The sequence below is a fragment of the Pelodiscus sinensis genome, chromosome 4 (assembly GCF_052426305.1).
Source record: "Pelodiscus sinensis isolate ZL-2025 chromosome 4, ASM5242630v1, whole genome shotgun sequence".
In the NCBI taxonomy this organism is placed as follows: Eukaryota; Metazoa; Chordata; order Testudines; family Trionychidae; genus Pelodiscus; species Pelodiscus sinensis.
Genome location: NC_143055.1, coordinates 19,559,542 through 19,582,245, shown reverse-complemented (window position 1 = coordinate 19,582,245; position 22,704 = coordinate 19,559,542). Strand labels below are relative to the sequence as shown.

At 40.9% G+C, this 22,704-nt stretch overlaps 1 protein-coding gene across 2 annotated transcripts in view; it reads left to right on the top strand.

Annotated features, from left to right (window-relative positions):
• SLC75A1 (solute carrier family 75 member 1) overlaps positions 1-22,704 on the top strand; it is a 54,762-nt gene that overhangs the window by 15,054 nt on the left and 17,004 nt on the right. The window contains exons 4-9 of one of the 2 annotated variants that reach the window (XM_075930857.2): positions 2,153-2,256; positions 3,363-3,521; positions 5,510-5,695; positions 15,650-15,758; positions 18,907-19,018; positions 20,522-20,630. In XM_075930857.2, coding sequence (XP_075786972.1) covers positions 2,153-2,256; positions 3,363-3,521; positions 5,510-5,695; positions 15,650-15,758; positions 18,907-19,018; positions 20,522-20,630 — 779 coding nt within the window. The remainder of the gene's footprint in view (positions 1-2,152; positions 2,257-3,362; positions 3,522-5,509; positions 5,696-15,649; positions 15,759-18,906; positions 19,019-20,521; positions 20,631-22,704) is intronic. The other variant, XM_075930858.2, reaches the window with a different exon arrangement.

Below are 22,704 nucleotides of genomic sequence, written 5' to 3'. Positions count from 1 at the left end.
TGAAATGGACTTATGGACATAATATATAACTCAAAGGTGCTTTGAGCAAATTACTTCATGTAACCTATCAATCTTTATGTCTTAATCCTCTGGGTCTATTTATCTTATTTTGGTGTATGTATCATTCTTGTGTGCAAAATTAGACATAGGGAGATGGTTCAGGTGACTCCCCATATAATAAGAGAATCTTTAAAAACAACAGGAAAGTAAGAGTCTTTTGTCTTTGGCTGGCACACTCAGGAGGGTGAACCAGAGCCCCAAGAAGAAGTGGAGTTTTTCCCTGGTTTGAAAGTGAAGCTGGAACAGAAACAGTTTTAGGGTCAGTTTGTAATAAGTTTGTACTGAGGATTTAGTGTTAGAATTAGCTAAGCGTTTTCTGATATTTTTAATTTGTGATCTAATTTGCCCTGCCTGTTCTCACTTATTACTACTTAAATCCTGCTGCTTGTACTTAATAAAATCATTTTTACTTACTATCAAGCACCGTGTAAATAATTATTACCTGGGGGAGCAATCAGTGTATACATTCCCCCTTTCATTGTTAAAGGGGGCTTACTCAAGTAATTGAGTGGGGGTTTGGATCCCATTTGGGGAGTGATGTCCCAGGGGGTTAGGCCCAAAACTGCACTCTCCTTGGACCTGAAGAGATTTAGTGTCTGTGCTGCTTTTCAGGGGTGGGAGTGGGGGAATGATTCTCAGCTCTGTGCCTTGGCTAGGGGAGACCAGGAACCTGGCCTAGCAGGACAGGGAAGCGAGAAGTCCCAAAGAGCAAAATGAGGGTGGCAGTGGCTGTGCCAGCACTCTAGGAAGCCTCCCCAAGGAGTCTTCTGTGACTTCACCCCGTCACAATTGCAAATTAATGAGGGCGCTAAGGTAGAAATGGCAAGAGAAGAGAGGAACTGAATTTCACAGGGACAGAATGTAGGTTTCGAGGAACCTCTTCAGATATGTAAACTCAGTGCCATTTTTGTGTGGGCTGCACCTACAATCATGTGTCTCACTGCTCCCTTTCATACTGAGGGGAGAAAAGATAAGCTCCAAGTTCAGTTAATCAAAACCCCCCCCCAAAAAACCCCTATTTAAAAGAACTGTGTGTTACACTGCCTCACTGCTAAATCCTATATTACAGTGGTTCCCAACCTTTTTGAGCATACGGACCCCTTTTCAATCTATTAAAATTTCACAGCCCAACTTCCCCCACTCCCCGGTAGGGTAAAGAAAAAGAAAAATAAGGATTCTCCCCCTCCCCCCCCAGAGTCTGGGGACCACAGATTTGGAACCACTGCTATATTATTATCTCTTCATGAACAGAAAGAGTTTTCAATCAGACATAGAAAATATCAGTTAATTTGCATTTTATTGACACACCCTCTTTCCTCCCATAAGTCTTATGTGTTCTGGTTTGTCCTCATTTCCCTTTCCCTTAAAAGTCTAGTTAAATTTAGTCAAATGATAACCTAGCCTCAAAATTTTGGGGGTGTTTGCATTCCAGGTAGATAACTGCTAATCACAATGTAACAGAGTGTGTCTTTCTTTCTTTCTTTCTTTCTTTCTTTCTTTCTTTCTTTCTTTCTTTCTTTCTTTCTTTCTTTCTTTCTTTCTTTCTTTCTTTCTTTCTTTCTTTCTTTCTTTCTTTCTTTCTTTCTTTCTTTCTTTCTTTCTTTCTTTCTTTCTTTCTTTCTTTCTTTCTTTCTTTCTTTCTTTCTTTCTTTCTTTCTTTCTTTCTTTCTTTCTTTCTTTCTTTCTTTCTTTCTTTCTTTCTTTCTTTCTTTCTTTCTTTCTTTCTTTCTTTCTTTCTTTCTTTCTTTCTTTCTTTCTTTCTTTCTTTCTTTCTTTCTTTCTTTCTTTCTTTCTTTCTTTCTTTCTTTCTTTCTTTCTTTCTTTCTTTCTTTCTTTCTTTCTTTCTTTCTTTCTTTCTTTCTTTCTTTCTTTCTTTCTTTCTTTCTTTCTTTCTTTCTTTCTTTCTTTCTTTCTTTCTTTCTTTCTTTCTTTCTTTCTTTCTTTCTTTCTTTCTTTCTTTCTTTCTTTCTTTCTTTCTTGGCTTTTTTAAGGACCATAGCAAAGCGATAGGTCTTAAACACTTAAACTGCCTTGGTGTTTAACACTAAGGCAGCAAGTCTTGTTATTAAGTCTAACCATCAATCTTTTCTAGGTCTGATTGGCTCCATCTTTTCCATCCTGCAGTTTTTTTCCTCTCCACTCACGGGTGCTGCATCTGACTGCATGGGGAGAAGGCCGATCATGTTGTTGACAGTGGTACGTCTGGCATCCTGACTAGAATCAGCATAAATCACACATACAGAGAGGGGCCAGTGTGGTTAATGCAGAGCACTAGTCCTTACTTCTGCTACCTTACCTTGCCAAGTCACTTTGATCAAACTTGCATGTGTCATCCTCAGCACGTATGGCCAGATTTTAAAAGGCATTTAAGTGCTTAAAGGTGCAGATAGGCACCTACTGGGATTTTCAAAAACATTTCATTGTATCTTTTAGGCATCTCAATGCCATTGACATTTTAACATGTAAAATCGTATTACCTGTACAAGTACCTATATATGGATTTATGTGCTTGGCTTTAAGTCATCCAATCTGATAATGTTGGACTTATTTTTTTTCTCCCTAAATTCTCCATCTATATAATAGGGATAATAATTTGTACCTTTGGCCATCCAAAGCTTTGGATTTTTGATACAATAAATACATACGTTGCTTTCTATTAATAAACATTCGCCAAACAGTTTCTCTCTGTGGAAGCTGTTATGAGCTTAAATGTAGGGATCTGATTTTAGGTATAATATACTGCAGGTCTGAACATACATAAGGGATCTTAGCAGCAAATAACATACACAACCCAGCATCTTTGTAGATCAATGCAGTAAACATGTGTGAGTTCAATTATTATTCACTAAACCTTAGGGCTAAAACTGACTTTCAGATCAGTGGATAATCGGTTTTGTTTTAGAATTTATCTGGGTTGCAAATTTGATTTAAACATTTTAATTATATTCAAAACCATTTCCATGCCTGTCTTTCAAACTAAATGGAGTAAGCTTGTAAAAAGGTGTTCTCGACACCCTTCAATGCATAAAAATATCATTTTTGCATCAGGCATACATTATGTTACAAGGAAATCTAATCATGGATTATGTGAAATGATTACACATTCTCCTTATTGGATTTCTACTTTCTGACACTCAGTATCTGGTGAAATGTCAGTTTATTCAAGAAAGCATTTGGTTTTGCATGATTAGTGGAGCAGATGTTGATTTTGCTTTTCAAAAATTAGTCTAACTAGAAAATTGTCCTAAAATGATGCTGATTTTAGTATATTATGTAAGATAAATCTCCTCCTCTCTCTGCAGGTGGGCTTGATAGCATCATATGCACTATGGGCTATCTCCAGGAGTTTTGGTATTTTTCTTCTCTCCAGAGTTCTAGGTGGAATAAGCAAAGGGAATGTCAGTCTCTCCACTGCTATAATTGCTGACTTGCACTCTCCAAAAGCTAGAAGTAAGGGCATGGTGAGTTGCAAATGCTGGCTATACATACAGGATTTGTTGTTAATTTTTCAGCAAAGTTGCCTACGTTTTGTTCCCTGTGATGTATTCAAATGATATTTACACTTTCAGAGTGCCATTCTTCCAGAATTAAAGCACTTTACAAATTGATTTACCAATTTTATATAGGAGTCATTTTCACCCACAAGTGAAATGCAGTTACCTTGGGAGTAATATTTATATAGCATTGTAGCAACTGTTATACATTATAGAAAAGGAAGTGTACTAATAGTTTATCTTACTGAAATTATTTGGTGAATTTTTAGCAGATAATCTCTGTATCCTGGTTAAATTGCTCTGGGGGACAATCTTTTTAAAAGATCTTTAAATTAAAGGAGAGCTTTAAATTCAACAATAATACTAAGTACTGATACAGAGCTTTTAATTTCAAAGCACTTTCCATACAATGCTACTCACTATTCTCCTGTGTGGTAGACAAGCCTGTAGTGATGTTTTTATTTTACAGTTTGTGAATCTGAGGCAGAAATGCAAAGAGCCTGTTCTCAGGCCCAATGAGGATTCATTTGGAAACAGGGATAGAACTCCTGTACTCGGATAGCAAGTGGCCAGGACCTAGATTTTGTTTTAAATGACTCCTCTTAAAGATGCTGGACTAAATTCTGTGCAAAGTCCCATTGTGCTTGCATAGGCTATTAAACTGCACCACATTTTTAGCCTCCTCCTTCCAGCATTAGAGCATCATTTTGATGCACTGATTTAATGCTAACTTGGCAGGAAGACAGATATTTAATCATGCACCTTCAGGGATGACTTTACTCATACACAGAATATGCAGCTTTACCCATATGCAGAATATCCAAAAAATTGGGGCACCATTGGGTTTTAATGCCCACCCACCCACCTCTTCCTATTCTTGTTCTGTGGCTCTACTTCCTCTGGAGAGTATTTCATTAATATAAAAGTGAAAAAGACTGCCAAACATACTAGCAGAACACTGAACCTGTGAAAGAGCCATTCAAGAGGTAATGAAGCCATTTAACAGGCATTTGGAACCCCCTAGATACTGTCAGTTTCTGAATTTACTGGGTTAGCCTACAGGACATTAGTTAAAATTTTACTTTAAAAATATTTCATTAGTATGTTTCTGAAGATTATAAAATCACATCTATAAAAAATCGTCCTCCCCTTTGGGCTGCCATTGTGCATAAAGGCACCAATTTAATAATACTATGTAGGGCCCCGAAAATCCTAAGGATGTCCCTGGACACCTTTATGACTTCCTGCACCATCAAGGGTGGTGTTTTTTTGTTTTTATGTTTTGTTTTTAAAAAGAATCCACCAATCCTAATTCTGCCCTGGTCAAGCCTGCTCACCTTTTATCTGATTTTGTATCTATAGGGCAGACTCTGGGAATAGCAAAGAACCCTGGGGGATGAGAAACAACATCATTGCCACCATGGTGGTGCATACGCACTGACACCATCCTACTTGGAGCATCCCGGGGCTAAGTGGTCTTAGATCTGCTTTGAATTAACATGCATATTATTCACCTCCCCCCTATTTTTTTCCTCCTCTTTCCTTATTTCAAAGGAGCCTTAGTAGTGGAAATGATCCCTGAAAGCCCTTTACCAAGCTGAAAATTGACATGGCCACTTATTGAATGGTAGCTCTTTTTATTTTCTGCCTAGTCATGAATGCTTAAATTCTGTTGCAGCTATTTCTGTCTTGCCATTCATTGCTGTTTGCCACACACTTCCCCGTTCTCTTGAGGTGATTGCAGATTTTTTTTGCTTTGTGGATATTTAGAAAGAGACTCTCTGAACTGGGGTCAAAAGATGCTTAATTCCATTATCTTCATGCTTGATGTGTTAGCATTTGGCACAATAATTTGGCTTCTGTCAGAATATTATCAAGTTTCACCAAAAAAAAAAAAAATTCCCAGTCATGAATAAACCTATGTCTAAAACCTCAGGTTTACTGTTTCCCAACAGGCCATGATCGGTATTGCTTTCTCGCTGGGATTTACTGTGGGTCCTATGATTGGTGCTTATCTTGCCATGGAAACAGTGAAAGAAGTCTTCTATCTTCGGTCAGCTTTGGTTGCACTTGGATTTGCTGTTGCTGATTTAATTTTCATCTTCTTCCTGCTTCCGGAGACACTCCCCAAAGAAAAACGGGTAAAACATGCTGAGAATGGGCCTGAAAATCCATTTTTGAGAATTACTGAAACTTCAGAAATGTCAGGGGATATTGGAGGGCAGGAGGAGGGGAGAGACTCTCTGGAACTTGATGGATTGGGGATTTGGTTCAATCCTTAGACCAGAAGTTAGAACTACCTAAATTGGTGATGACAAAAAGTAGTAATTACGATTAGCCCTCATGTCCCAGCTACTGCAATGCATCAGAAATGCTTACAGGTCTAATTTCTGCATTTAATTTCTTCAGGGTATGTTAAACTTCAAATTCTACAGAAATTGCTGGGACCACTAGACGAGCCGTAGAATACTTTATCATCTTGCGCTGACATAATCTAATTGGGAATTTTAGATAACATTCTCACTTAATCGTGAAATACAGTGAGTGAAATGTATTTAAGATATCATTTCTTCAATTAGCCATATTGTTTCTATAGTCTAAACTAATCCAGATACAACTGTCAATAACAGTCTGGGAATCTTTCTAATTGTCAGTTTTTATAACGGGCTCATCATTGTAGTGCCTAAACACTGTATGAAATTAAAAATACCACGAATGCTCTACTTGGTGAGGGAAGGATGGAGAATGAACAAAGTCTCTTGTAGAATGAACAAAGACTTCAGCTATTAGCTCAGTGTTAGTTCTCCATTATTGCTGAACCAACATTTGATAGACAGTGGGGAAAATTTTCAAAAGCACCTGAATACCATTTTCAGATGTTATTTAGGATATCTCTTCTGTAAAGTCTTATTGCAAGGTAGGAGTTGAAGGACCCAGTTTTTGTTTAAATGTATTTAGGCACCTGAAAGTGATTTTAGACATGTACGTGTTTTTGAAAACACTTACAGGTATCTAAGTACCTTCTGAAACTCTGACCCTCCAAGTGCTTAACAACTATTGAAAATGAGTCCTAGGCTGTCAAAACTAATACCTTACTCTGTGGTATAGGTTTTGGGTTTTTTTGTTTGGTTGGTTGGTTTTTTTGAAATTTTTACTCTGCATCATTCTCTGGCCTAGAAGAGAATTACTATAGCTGAACATCAAAACAGAATCAGCAATTCCTGCATCTGAAAAGAGAATCCCAATCTTTTTGCCTGATGCTTTATTTTGGATAAAGGACTCTAGTAGCAGCTGGGGATCATTATCCTGACCTAAGGCCATTCTGCTGTCCATGACGTAGAGGAGGCTGTTCGGGTCTGTGGTGCAGACTATTGAACAGTATTAATCAGAAATCTTTCAAATGACTTTTAGTCATTATAGTGATTCAAAACAGGATTCTGTGTAAGTCCCTGGAGATAAAAACTTGCATGGATCGGACCAAATTCAGCCCTAGGATTTCAACAGGACTTAATCAGTCTCATTGTCTCTGTCCCTCCCCTTGAGCAGCACCCAGCTCTTTAAATATACTCTCCATTTACAAGGCACTTGTGGGATGGAGAATGCTCTGCCTCTGCATTTAGGCATTTAGAATTGTTTGGAAAAGTTTGCCTGTTCTATTCTAGCTCGGGCAAAAGCTTCAAACCATCCAGCTAAGTGATTCCTGCAGGGTGTATCGTGTGAAATGACTGTTAGTTTATTCCTCTACTATGATTATTTGCATGCACCTAGTGTTCTGAAATAATAGCTTGACACTTTTTTCATTTTAATAATTATTCCTTTTGCATGTGTATGGCAGTCTGATAGGGTTATGGACGCTCTTTGTAGTTCTACTGACTGAAACATTTTGTAGGGAATTGCTGTAAAATGGAATGTATACTGGGAGTTCCCCTTTGCTTCCTAACTCCTGTGCAGCAGTAAATTGTATTTACGTAGGGGCAAAATAAGTCTCTATGGTACTCTTTTTTTCTTTTTCACCCTGTTGGGAGTTTTTCCTGATTACCTAGTCTGCTAGGTAGGTGTACAGTGGAATTTTGATGTAATTTGTGCGGGCTCATTTTTAATACTACAGTGGCAATTGGATAAACTTTAGAGAGAGAATTCCCATTGTGCTTGTTAGGTCACCTATAATGATCTGTAGAATATTCAACAGTTTCTTCTTCTCTCAGATTGTTTTGCTGCTGTTAATTAACAAAATATTACTATTATAATATGATGGAATCAGCTACAAAATACAGGGCCTATTATGCGTGATGCTATACAAACACATAGAGACCCTTCCTGCCTGAAGTGTTTAGAGGTCTGTAAGTAAAATACACAAGTCTTGAAGTCAAAGATGAAAACTTTTATTTCTTTTTTCTAGTTTGTCTGAGAATGTAGGGGTAAAATGTGGTTCTTCAGTAAGCTTAGTTATCTCTCCTCTCACCCCCTTTCTAAACTGGTGGGGTCTTTCACACATATGCACATTCAGTAAAGATGCTATGAGAAGTCTGAGGCTCACAACACAGAGTTTTCCAGGTGGCATACGAATGATGGTAACTGCCATGAAATTTAAAGGTGATTCTACAGCTTGTTTGTGTTCAGCTGGTCATGCAAACTGTCATGCATATAGGATATAGAGTTAATTCTTTTGCAAACTTCTGAGGAAGTGACACGTTTAGTCTCACAATGTAGTGTATTAAATAGACTGTTGTTTGTTAAACAAAGACAAAGAGTGAAGAGAAAAAATATCAGGGCTCCTTGTTTTGTTTTGTTTTTTAAATGGGACTGCAAACCTACCCCATAATAGCAGCCATGCAGAAATGATTCTCAATATACAGTGTGTATCGGGTCTACAACACCTTTCCAACTGGGAAACTGTCGTTGCATCAAGTATCTTTCCAGATGTTGAATATGGCAACATCTGTACAGGTTGTCATCTAAACAAATTGAGAATTTTTATCAGTCATGTACAGTACATGAGCCTACTGGGAGGGTACTTTAAGCAGGAGTCAGAGAGGTAGACGTGTTAGTCTGTTTCAGCAAAAACAACAAGGAATCCAGTGGCACTTTAAAGACTACACATTTATTAAGCCTCACAATGCCTGTGCCTGGAGTGGAAGAGAAACTGCCTTCCTTCTATATCCTAATGAGTGTGTAGCAGCGTAAGGACTTTACACAGAAGCAGCTTAGTCTCCTGGACCAGTCACAAGCCTGGGTGTGAGGGACTCCAGAGTTCTAGTGTCAGGACTGCCACTGATCTGCTCTGAGCTGTTCAGCACACAGCATCATTTGGAGTTTATATGGGTGTCCACGCTTTTAAAATCAATCCCTATGCATTTCAATGTGTGCACTGAGTAAATGCTACTTCCGAAAATGTGGCCTTTAACCGCTGGTGGTGATAGTTCTTTTTACTATCTCAATATGGGGTGTTGCAAGGTCAGTCTTACTCCTGGGTCCCAGACACCTCTTCATTCCACAATCTCACAGTCTAGGTACTGCAGCACAGGTCCTGCTTGTCCTTGCCAGGGTTTGGGCTTCTGACCCTCGGCTAAAAAGGGCATGGGGCAGGCACCCCCTGGTCAGTCTGGGTGGGGTAAACAGTCCTCTCCAGCTACTGGTTGTACTCTCAGGCTACCTGGGAAGGGAACCCAAACACTCTTTTTTTGGAGCTCCTCATCCTCTTGCTGTCTCTGGCAACACTGATATCTCCCTCTCAGTTTTTCTGACTCTCTCCTTATCTGTTATGCTCTCTCTCACTCCAACTTCCTCTCCCACTCTCCTCTTCCCCCAAGCAGGGAAGGCTTTTGAAAAAGGACCCATAGCAGCTTCAGGTGAGATCAGCTGAGCCTAACTGATTTATACCAGCTACTCCCATGTTGCCCATGATAACTCCCGGGTCAGGTGTTCCTGGCTGCCCTGAAGTAACCCTTTCCTAATTAGTCAGGGTTGTTTCTGCTTATTAGAGCTGCCTTTCTCTCTCTCTCTGGCTATGTCTATATTGGCAAGATTTTGCACAAATACTCTTTAACGCAAAAGTTTTTGCATTAGAGTATTTGAGTAAGAGAGCATCTACACTGGCATGTGCCTTTGCACAAAAGATGTGCTTTTGCACAAGAGCATCCGTGCCAGTGTAGACGCTCTCTTGCGCAAGAAAGCGCCAATGGCCATTTTAAACATCGGGCTTTCTTGCGCAAGAAATTGATGTTGCCTGTCTACATTGGCCTCTTGCGCAAGAACAGTTGCGCAAGAGGGCTTATCCCTGAGTGGGAGCGTCAGAGTATTTGCGCAAGAAGCACTGATTTTAAACATTCGAATGTCAGTGTGCGCAAGTACTCACGGCCAGTATAGACAGGTTGCAAGATTTTGCGCAAAAGCGGCTGCTTTTGTGCAAAATCTTGCCAATGCAGACGTAGCCTCTCTCTCTACCTACCTCTACCTACTCTCGCCCTCTAATCTGCCCTGTCTCTCTGAGGGATGGTAAAGAGTCCAATAGCTGAGGTCTGTACAATGCTTTGAAGATATACAGTGTATGTGTATTATTATACAAGGTTCATCACTCCACCTGGTGGCTTCTCATACTTGCCTCATCACATTACAGTTTGGGCCTGCCTTAATGCCTTAAAGAAACCACTCAATTTAGAGACAGTGATTTCATATATTTAATAGTATTTAATATATTTTCATATATTTTATATTTTCCCCACCTGGACTTTTAAATCCAAATCCTTTGGTGATGAGACAGTAATTGACTCCAGAGCAATCTGTTGTAAAATCACAGAAGGCTAACGTAAGGACATAAGCACAAGGGCAGATGAAGTTTTCATTGCAAAACTGGCAGATAAGATATACAAATCATATTAACACAGTGTCTCTAGAAAGGAGTGTCTCTAGATAAAGGGGAAGACTTAATGGAGACAACACCAATAATGAGCATTAGGATTACAAGGGAAAATAGGAATGGCAAGGACTTTCAGCCAGAGGAAGCTAGAGATAGACCAGAGAATTTCACTGTCACTAGGAAAAGGCAGGTCTATGTGGTTGGGGACTCCTTATTGAGAAGAATAGATAGGCCTGTAACCAGAGCTGATCCAGAGAATAGAAGGGTGTGCTGTCTGCCAGGTGCTAAGATAAGAGAGGTGGAACTGAGGTTGAAGAGAATTATTAAGGGAGCAGGAAGGAATCCATTGATCATCCTTCATGTAGGAACAAATGATACGGCTAGATTCTCGCTGGAATGAATTAAGGGAGACTATGCTAGGCTGGGGAGAATGCTCAGGCAAATTGAGGCTCAGGTGATCTTTAGTGGGATTCTGCCTGTTTCTAGAGAAGGGCAACTAAGATGTGACAGGATTATGATGATCAATACATGGCTCAGGCAGTGGTGCTATAAGGAGGGCTTTGGGATGTATGGTCACTGGGAGGCATTTATGGACAGAGGACTGTTCTCTAGAGATGGACTTCACCTAAGTAGGGAGGGAAATAGACTTCTAGGGTGGAGGCTGGCTCAACTTATTAAGAGAGCTTTAAACTAGGAATTTGGGGGAGACGGTTGGGAGATGCCCAGGTAATCTCTACGCCAGATTTTAACACTGAGAGGGAGGAAAACGAAGTAAGAAAGAATATAGCTGGAGGTAGGAGAATGAACATGAGGAAGGGTGGGGTGGATACTAGTCGAATAGGTCATATTGGAGGTATAACGTCTGTGCCAAATTGGGTAAAGAATGTGAATGAGGCCAAACAGCAAAAATTAAGATGTTTGTACACCAATGCGAGGAGCCTAGGTAACAAAAAGGAGGAACTAGAGCTATTGGTCCAGGAAGTGAAACCAGATATTATAGGAATAACAGAAACATGGTGGAATACTAGGCATGACTGGAGTACAAGTATTGAAGGGTATGTGCTATTTAGGAAAGACAGAAATAAGGGTAATAGTGGTGGAGTCGCATTGTATATCAAAGATGAGGTAGATTGTAAAGAAATAAAAAGTGATGGAATGGAGAAGACAGAGTCCGTTTGGGCAAAAGTCACATTGGGGAAGAAAACTATCAGATCCTCCCCTGGGATAGTGCTTGGGGTGTGTTATAGACCACCAGGATCCAATTTGGATATGGATAGAGACCTCTTTAATGTTTTTAATGAATTAAATACTCATGGAAACTGTGGTAGAAATGTAGCCGTGTTAGTCTGGTGTAGCTGAAACAAAATACAGGTCTATGTAGCACTTTAAAGACTAACAAGATGGTCATCATCTAATAAACCATCTTGTTAGTCTTTAAAGTGCTACATAGACCTGTATTTTGTTTCATGGAAACTGTGCAATCATGGGAGATTTCAACTTTCCAGATATAGACTGGAGAACAAGTGCTAGTAATAATAATAGGGCTCAGATTTTCCTAGATGTGATAGCTGATGAATTCCTTCATCAAGTAGTTGCTGAACCAACAAGGGGGGATGCTATTTTAGATTTGGTTTTGGTGAGTAGCGAGGACCTCATAGATGAAATGGTTGTAGGAGACAACCTTGGCTCGAGTGATCATGAGCTAATTCAGTTTAAATTAAATGGAAGGATAAACAAAAATAAATCTGAGACTAGGGTTTTTGATTTCAAAAGGGCTAACTTTAGTAAATTAAGGAAATTAGTTAGGGAAGTTGATTGGACTAAAGAAATTATGGATCTTAAAGTGGAGGAGGCCTGGAATTATTTTAAGTTAAAGTTGCAGAAGCTGTCAGAAGCCTGTATCCCTAGAAAAGGGAAAAAAATTATAGGCAGGTGTGTTAGACCAAGCTGGATGAGCAAGCATCTCAGAGAGGTGATTAAGAAAAAGCAGAAAGCATATAAGGAGTGGAAAATGGGAGGGATCAGTAAAGAAAGCTACCTTATTGAGGTTAGAGCATGTAGGGACAAAGTGAGAAAGGCTAAAAGTCAGGTAGAGTTGGACCTTGCAAAGGGAATTAAAACTAATAGTAAAAGGTTTTATAGCCATATAAATAGGAAAAAAACAAAAAAAGAAGAAATAGGACCGCTAATTACTAAGGATGGAGTGGAGGTTAAGGATAATCTAGGAATGGCCCAATATTTGAACAAATACTTTGCTTCAGTCTTTAATGAGGCTAATGAAGAGCTTAGGGATAATGGTAAGTTAACAAATGGGACTAAAGATAAGGAGGTAGATATTACCATATCCGAGGTAAAAGCCAAACTTGAACAGCTTAATGGGAGTAAATCGGGGGCCCAGATAATCTTCATCCAAGAATATTAAAGGAACTGGCACATGATCTTGCAAGTCCATTAGCAAAATTTTTTAATAAATCTCTAAACTCAGGGGTTGTACCATTTGACTGGAGAATTGTTAATATAGTTCCGATTTTTAAGAAAGGGAAAAAAAGTGACCCGGGTAAATATAGGCCTGTTAGTTTGACATCTGTAGTATGTAAGATACTGGAAAAAATTTTGAAGGAAAAAGTAGTTAGAGACATTGAGGGTAATGGCAATTGGGACAAATTACAACATGGTTTTACAAAAGGTAACTCATGCCAAACCAACCTGATCTCCTTTTTTGAGAAAGTAACAGATTTTTTAGATAAAGGAAATGCAGTGGATCTAATCTACCTCGACTTTAGTAAGGCATTTGATACAGTACCACATGGGGAATTATTGGTTAAATTGGAAAAGATAGGGATTAATATGAAAGTTGAGAGGTAGATAAGCAACTGGTTAAAGGGGAGACTACAGCGGTTCATATTGAAAGGTGAACTGTCAGGTTGGAGGAAGGTTACTAGCGGAGTTCCTCAGGGATCAGTTTTGGGGCCAATTTTATTTAATCTCTTTATTGCTGATCTTGGCACCAAAAGTGGAAGTGTCCTAATTTGCGGAATACACAAAGTTGGGAGCTATTGCCAATTCAGAAAAGGATCGGGATATCATACAGGAAGATCTGGATGATGTTGTAAATTGGAGTGATAGCAATAGGATGAAATTTAATAGTGAGAAGTGTAAGGTTATGCATTTAGGGATTAATAACAAGAATTTTAGTTATAAGCTGGGGACACATCAGTTGGAAGTAACGGAGGAGGAGAAGGACCTCGGAGTCCTGGTTGATTATAGAATGACTATGAGCCGCCATTGTGACATGGCGTGAAAAAGGCTAATACGATTTTGGGATGTATTAGGCGAGGTATTTCCAGTAGGGATAAGGAGGTGTTAGTGCCATTATACAAGGCATTGGTGAGACCCCATTTGGAATACTGTGTGCAGTTCTGGTCTCCCATGTTTAAGAAGGATGAATTCAAACTGGAACAGGTACAAAGAAGGGCCACTAGGATGATCCGAGGAATGGAAAACCTGTCTTATGAAAGGAGACTCAAGGAGCTTGGCTTGTTTACTTTAACCAAAAGAAGGCTGAGGGGGGACATGATTGCACTTTTTAAATATATTAGAGGGATAAATACCAGGGAGGGAGAGGAATTATTTAAGTTTAATATACAAGAACAAATGGATATAAGCTGGCTAGTAGGAAGTTTAGACTTGAGATTAGACGAAGGTTTCTAACCATAAGAGGAGTGAGGTTCTGGAACGGCCTTCCAAGGGAAGTAGTGGGGGCAAAAGATCTATCTGGTTTCAAGATTAAACTAGATGGGTTTATGAAGGGGATGGTTTGATGAGATAACATGATTTTGGTAATTGACCATTCATTATTAGTGGGAAATAGGTCAATGGAGGGATGATAGGAGTTACTATAGAGAACTTTCTGGGTGTCTGGCTGATGAGTCTTGCCCACATGCTCAGGGTTTAGCTGATTGCCATATTTGGGGTCGGGAAGGAATTTTCCTCCAGGGTAGATTGGCAGAGGCCCTGGAGGTTTTTCGCCTTCCTCTGTAGCATGGGGTACAGATCACAGCTGGAGGATTCTCTACATCTTGGGGTCTTCAAAGTATTTGAAGGCTTCAATATCTGAGATATAGGTGAGAGGATTATTCTAGGAGGGGTGGGTGAGATTTTGTGGCCTGCACTGTGCAGGGGGTCAGACTAGATGATCATAATGGTCCCTTCTGACCTTAAAGTCTATGAGTCTATGAGGATTTTCTCATGGTTTCCCAGTAGGTGTCAGTGGATGGTTGAAGGGCCGGAAATACAAGCAACAAAAGCAGTCACTTATAAGCTGCATGTTGGGTTGTTTGTTTGGTTCAGATCATGTATCTGATAGCACATGTTGCATGTATTTCAATAGCTCTAGGAGACTGCATCTTAGTGGAGGTATCTAGGTATTATTGTAATACAAAAAGTAACAATATATGCCTTATAAATATGTGAGGTGGCTTGAGCCCCTCTGGACATCATGGAAGTGAAGATTGGTGAATGGAACAGAAGAGAACTTGTCCATTCTTACAGAAGAGAAGAAAAAGAGGAGAAATGCTGTTATCTGCTGATTATTTTTATTTGGTCCATGACTTGTATCCTGACTTCAGGGTGTAATAAATATAAACTTACCAATAGCCAAAATCACAATCTGTAGGTGCTTGGGGGTAAAACTGTGCCCCTTGTTTGTATATGTGTATCTGGTAGACATGCCCTTAGTTGACTGCAGAGTTTGCATATGTACCTGTATCTGGAAAATATTTGCTCTTGTGGCTTATGGTGTCAAGTCTGCTTAGAGGACAACATATCTTGCATTCTGCCTTCTGTGAAAATTTGTGTTTGTTTTGCTTTTAGGTAGGAAGAGCTAGATAAATTGATTGGAAATAGTCCCATCAATGGCTATTAACCAGGATGGGTAGGAATGGTGTTTCTAGCCTTTATGAGTTGGGAATGGGCGACAGGGGATGGATCACTTGATGATTACCTGTTCTGTTCATTCCTTCTGGGGCACTTGGCATTGGCTGCTGCCAGAAAACAGGATACTGGGCTAGATGTACCTTTGGTCTGACTCAGTATGGCCATTCTTAGGTTTTGACTACCGGGACCAGTTTTGAAGCATGTTTATGTGCATTCAAAACATTTGGACTGTTTGTAGTGTGCATACCTTCGATCCTGCTCTAGTCCATGCAAGCAAGCCACAGTTGTCTTTCTCTCTTCTTAGGTATCCTCCATGATGTCTGGATTTCAGGCAGGGATTGATTTGCTCAGTCCGCTGGCTTTGTTTCAGTTCTCTGCAGTCACCAGAGGAAAGGACTCACCTTCGAGGGAGAGTAAGTGCTGTGTGGTTTTTCACATAATGCCGTATGTGTTCCTTTGATGTGGGAGTGATTTCTATTTACATTTTTTCCCTTTATTCTGACCATTTCAGAAGTAACTCTGCCCTCTGCTTATGGGGGTGGAGCATTGCTGGGAAAACTAGAAGTTAGTGCCTGTGTCCAGTGCATTTTTCTCTAGCTTCAGATGGGAATTTTATTTTCAAAATTTTCTCTTAAAGTTTGGGGATATTTAGACACAGAGCTTTAGCTGGGTAAAGGTATTTGGAATTTGCTGGTCATACTAGTGCGTTAATATGGCCTTCCAGCTACTATAATGGTAGAAAGGGCTAAAGTGTTAGATACATTAAAACCATCTTACCCTCAACTATGCAGCATAAAACCATATGAAACCATCTCCATCTACTTCAGAAAAACATACTAAGGATAATCCTTTTCTGAGGCCATTGCAAACCACCTTCATGCTATAAGTTCCACTAATGCCCAAGGGTATGTCTACACTACAAAGTTAATTCAAACTAACAGACGTTAGTTCGAATTAACTTTAATAGGCGCTACACACGCGAACCGCTAGTTCGAACTTAATTCGAACTAGTGGAGTGCTTAATTCGAACTAGGTAAACCTCATTCCACAAGGACTAACGCCTAGTTCGAATTAAGTAGTTCGAATTAAGGGCTGTGTAGCCACTTAATTCGAACTAGTGGGAGGCTAGCCCTCCCCAGCTTTCCCTGGTGGCCACTCTGGGCACCACCAGGGAAATTCTTCTGCCCCGCTCCTGGCCCCGGAGCCCTTAAAGGGGCACTGGCTGGCTACGGTGTCCGTGCCAGGTGCAAGCCTGCCAGCACCCAGCCAGCAGACCCTGCACCTGGCACGGCTTGAGCCAGCCACCCGCTGCCACCCAGCCCTCCGCCTCTTCCCGGGACCAGGCTGGTGGATCCCGGGAGCCTGCCCAGGTCCACAAGAGGCAGGCACCCGCCTGGTCTAGTGCAGACATCGTGGACCTCATCCACGACCTTCGCACTAGGCACAGGAAAGTGGCCGTCTAGGGCAGGATAGCTGCCAGCCTGGCCACCCAGGAGCAGGTTTGCATGAAAATCAAGGTGGTCCACTGAGACCCCCGACCCTGAGCCCTGAGCTTAGAATGTCCATCCTGGGTCAGACCAAAGGTCCATCTAGCCCGGTAGCCTGTCTGTCGACAGCGGCCAACACTAGGTACCCTGGAGGGGATGGACCGAAGACAATGACCAAGCCATTTGTCTTGTGCCATCCATCTCCAGCCTTCCACAAACAGAGGCCAGGGACACCATTTCTACCCCCTGGCTAATACCACTCCATGGACCCAACCTCCATGACTTTATTTCACTTCTCTTTAAACTCTGTTCTAGTTCTAGCCTTCACAGCCTCCTGCAGCAAGGAGTTCCACAGGTTGACTATTTGCTTTGTGAAGAAGAACTTTCTGTTGTTAGTTTGAAGCCTGCTACCCATTCATTTCATTTGGTGTCCTTTAGTTCTTATATTATGGGAACTAATGAAGAACTTTTCTTTATGCACCCTCTCCACACCACTCATGCTTTTATAGACCTCTATCATATCCCCCCTCAGTCTCCTCCCCTCTCCCACCTCCTTTTCCCAGTCTCCCCGAGTTTTGTTCAATGAAGAGAGTTTCTATTTTTGAACACACGTGTCCTTTATTTTGTACATCAGGAAGGGGGGCTAGGGAGGAGTAAGTGGAAGGAGGTGAGGGAGGAATGGGGTACGAGCCCCCGATGGGGAGGACTGGGCTGGCTCTGCGGGCTCCTCGGGGTGGAAGCTCTCCTGAAGCCCCTTGATTGACCCCCCCCTCCGGATGGCAGCCTGCGGCAAGTGCAGCCGGGCTGATGGCCGAGTGCTGTGATGTGCCGAGTGTGGGCACTCAGGGCACTCCAAGCCAGGACTGCTTTGCAAGCGGGGAACCCCTGAGAACTGTCTGTCCGGGGTGGGGGTTGGGTCCCTTTAAGCACAGCCCTCGGCTAGCCTGAGACAGTAGCTCCACACTCTAAGTCCTAATCTGATGCCCTGCCGGCACTGCTTCCGGCCATCCTTAACCTCGGTTCAGGGTCCACTCAGTGTGGACATGCTAGTTCGAATTAGCAAAACGCTAATTTGAACTAGTTTTTAAGTCTAGATGCGCTAATTCGAATTAACTTAGTTCGAATTAGTGCTGTAGTGTAGACATACCCCAAGAGACAGACCAACAACGTTGGCATCCATATTCATCCTATACCATAGCGGTATTAAATGCAGAAATCATTCAAGACTAAACTGTGGGGGGTAGTGGAAGGTAAGTTTTTACCCATTGGCAGGGGATATACTGGGCCCCTGAGCAAGGCAGGGAAACCAAGCCTGCTCTCTCAGAAGGGGTGAGGCTTCAGGCAGAAGGGATGGGGCCTGGGGCAGCCAGCTCATAGTGCTGCCCAGTGTGTGCAGTGCCCCCCTCTAATCCTTAGAGCTGCCCAGCAGCAATTTTTAAATTGCTCTGGCAGCAACTTAAAGGGCCTGGGGCCCCTTTAGAATCCCTTTAGAATTGCTGAGCCTCAAGGTTGTTGCCCCTTTTGCCCACGCCCTTCGGCAGGCCTGCCCACTGCCTTCTCTTCCGTAGGAAGAGACACTTAATAGTATGAGTGTCCACTTCTTTGGATGTTTTGGGCTCTTGCTCTTATTTTTCACTTTAATCCCTTAAAGTTGGTCTACACTACCACATATATGTTGCTCCTGGGTGTAAAAACAAGACCCTCCTGACCAATATAGATTACATCATTTTAAAGTGGTGTCCATACTGGGCTATGTCAGTGGGAGAGACACTTCCAAAATCCAGAGGTGGAGTAATGATGCCAGTGGGGGAGTGCTCTCCCGTGGGCATAGCACATCTTCCCCAGACTTGCTGCCAATGTAGTGTAATAGTGTAGACTTGCCATTACACTGTAATCACAGAAATGGGGCCAGAGTCTAATTTGTGGTGTGTGGCATGTGGAAATGTAAAATGAGCATCAGAAATAACTCTTGGCCCCTGTAGATGTAAGTGGTACTGAATGTTGCTTTTGTTGTCTTTTTTTCTAAAATGGTACTTACGCTGTAGTGTCTCCTTTTCCCTTTTTTTTGATTTAGATCTTCAGAATCTCAAAGTCCTGGGCCTAGTTTATTTCCTTTATCTCTTCCTGTTTTCTGGTCTTGAATACACATTGAGTTTTCTCACCCATCAGCGATTCCAGTTCAGCAGGTACTGTGTGCTTAGAAAAGATGTGTTACGTACTCTCTAACATTTCTTTTGTTCATTGTTTTCCTAATGGACTATCGAGGCTTTTCCTAAATGTTCAAAGGAACCTTTTAATGATTGATAAGCATTTTCATGCTACAAAATTGCATTCTGTTATAAATTGATTTTTAATGCTTCAAGGTTCTCTTTATAAGCCAGGAAGAATATTTGAAATACAGACACTTCTATCAGGAAAGCAGGTGCTCTAATACTATAATTAAAAATTTAAAGAAAAATTGATGGGCAGAGATGGAAACAAAACAAATGGAAAACACTGTGAATTTGTGCTTAATTGGCTTGGTTGTATTGATTCATGTAAAGCTATTCTAAGAGTTTTTCTGTGTCAGCATGTATCTTGAGGCTTCAGTAAAACAGACTGGATATAGGGTCTAGCTATGATTCTTTTTTCTCAGCATGGTTCTTTATTATTATATATAGCGTGCAAACCCTTATGTAATGCAACTTCTGATTGTCTAGATTCCTTTAATCAAACCCTGTTGTATTCTTTCATATTATTATTCTCTTCTCAAAAGCAGTTTTATTGCTGGCTTGTAGAAAGAGTCCCAACTTGGGACCAGATCTTGAATCATTTACTCCTGTCCTTATCCCTGTTTGATTTTGTTTCTGGATATGCTTTCTATTCCTGTCTTTTCCTCACCATAATAGACATCTTTTGTATGTCTTTGGAAGCCTTTTCGTTGTGATAATCCTACTTCTTCTGCGCAATTCATTCAGTATCTGGTGTTTGGATATGTCACTCTTATAACCATGATCATGACTGTGTTATGACATCCTTGAATGAACTGGCCAGGAGGACAAGCTAGTTATGTAGGTAAGAGTTGATACAATCCAAATACTTTGATAGCCAATAGTGAAGAAATAGCTCAGGAATTATGTTTTGCCCAAACTTAAATCTTTTTAATTTAAAATGTGTAAGTGGTTTATTAAAGCTGCTGTATTTTCTATGGAAGAGGAACAGCCTGGGCAATGACAGTATAAGCTTCTCCACCAATGTACCTTTACCCACACCTCAAGGGGTAACCAGATCAATTGTTCAGTTTCCTTGCCCTCTCTGATGAGACTGCCAGTTGGGATATTGGTTTCTTGGATGTGAAACACCTTGTCCACTGCAAACCAACAACTCCTCACCCATAGGTCACCAGAAAGCCAGTAAGCTCTTTTTTTGTCAGTAATGCCTGGAATCACTACTCTGGGGCTGCCCTAGGAATGTGTTAGATAGCCACAGGCTAAAGTGAAAAGGTCTTCTATATCTCTGAGCAATTCAATCTATCTCCAATTATTTTATTTGATTGTTGTGGTGACTAATTCTGCCTGAATGTTAAGACCCTTTTATTGCAGTGTGGACACCTAATGTAACCATCTCTTTCATTTAGGAAACAGTAATCTAGATCCATGTAGAAGACTGTATAATCTGTGTTTTTCCATTTTCTCTACAACTCCTTCTAGTATGCAGCAGGGCAAGATGTTTTTCTTTATTGGGATGACAATGGCTGTGATCCAGGGAGGCTACTCTCGCCGAATCCAACCAGGATGTGAAATCAAAGCTGTAAAAAGGGTATTTTTCTCTTTTAAACATATATTATTTGTATATATTTCATTTTTGCTCGACTCATATGGATGTAACTGTCCTGAGGATTAAAATCAGAGATGGACTGAGATTTGTTTTGGCTTTATCATTACATCTTAAGTGGTTTGCTATGCCTTTTAATTGAACGTGCATATTTTGTCTATTAACACTGTAATGACATTTTTTTAAGAAGATACAAAATTAAAACATCTCCCATAATAAGGTTCTTTTCCTCTAATATATTTAAATTCTTTCTAGTATAAGTGCTACATAGCTTCTAATCCAGACTGTAGTGTAGATGTAGCACACACAGGCTCAAGTATATGGCTACATCTACACTACAGTCCGGGTGTGTGCTCTGAGATCGATCCACTGGTGAGTGACCACAGATCATTCTTCCCCTCAACCCTGTTACTCTACCCCAGACAAGAAGAGTAAGGGAAGCTGATGAGAGACTTTTTCCTGTTGGTCCCCTCCCCGCAGTAACTTGATGTCGGGTACGTCGATTTCCAGCTATGTAGCTTGAGTTGCATAGCTTAAGTGGACTTTCTGCTGTAGGGTAGATGTAGCCTATGTAATGTGAGGAGAAGTATGTTCCAGTGATTTCTGGTGTAGTTTACTGGTGCAAACACAGGACAAGAAAGCAAGCACCCCTGAGTTGTAATCCCATCTGTGACCGCCTTTCTGGCATTGGGTAAATCACCTTAGGGATGCTATTAATTCTGGAACCTAGTCTGATTTTTAATAGGTAAGTATGTTTGTATAGCACCTAGCACAATATAGATAAAAATAATTAGTTTCAGGTTCTATACCTGCTCCTGCATCATCCCCTTGTCAATACTGGTGGTTTTACAATCACATTGTGGGTTTTTTTTAAAGGCGCTTTCCTCTCTATTAAAATAAACACAAATGGAAAAATAACAGGGAAACTTATTACACAGCAAATGCTGTCAAATGTATGGTAAACAATGTGGGGAAAGACAGAGAATCTTTTTCTGTAATCTCCTCCAATTATAGTGATATTCAGGAGTGGGGTTTTTTTTAAGTTGATAGCGTTCCATATATCTCTTTACCTTTTTCCCCATCTGTAGAAGGGGGATAATAATAGCTTCAATTACCTGTGTGTGATGGGAGCATATGTTACCTAATGTTTGTGAAGCATTTGGATGAGGGCTTGTGCTGCATTGTGTACATTCTAATGTGTAAAAAAAGACCAAAGAGCTTTTCAGTGTTTCTGGAGTCCTGGTTTTTCCTTGTCTCTCTTCTGTCTGTTTTGCATTACTTTCTTGCATGGTTGCACAGTGACATACTTTATACTTGGACTGTTAAACTGCCATCAATTTACTGCATGTAATTTCCAGGCCAACACAATACAGAATCATAGAATCATAGAACTGGAAGAGACCTCAGAAGGTCATCAAGTCCACCCTCTGCTCTAGGCAGGACCAATTCCAACTAAATCAACCCGGCCAGGGCTTTGTCAAGCTGAGACTTAAACACCTCTAGGGATGGAGACTCCACTACTTCCCTAGGTAACCCATTCCAGTGCTTCACCACCCTCCTAGTGAAATAGTTTTTCCTAATATCCAACCTGGACCTCTCCCACCACAACTTGAGACCATTGCTCCTTGTTCTGCCATCTGTCACTACTGAGAACAGCGACGAGGAGTCCTGTGGCACCTTATAGACTAACTGAAGTGTAGGAGCATAAGCTTTCGTGGGCAAAGACCCACTTCGTCAGATGCATGTAGTGGAAATTTCCAGAGGCAGGAATAAATATGCAGGCCAGAATCAGGCTGGAGATGACCAGGTGGATCCAATCAAGGAGGATGAGGCCCACTTCTAGCAGCTGATCTGGAGGTGTGAATTCCAAGAGAGCAGAAGCTGCTTTTGTAGTTAGCAAGCCATTCACAGTCTTTGTTTAATCCAGAGTTGACTGTGTCAAACTTAAAGATGAACTGTAGCTCAGCAGTTTCTCTTTGAAGTCTGGTCCTGAAGTTTTTTTGCTGCAGGATGGCTACTTTTAGATCTGCAATTGTGTGTCCAGGAAGATTGAAGTGTT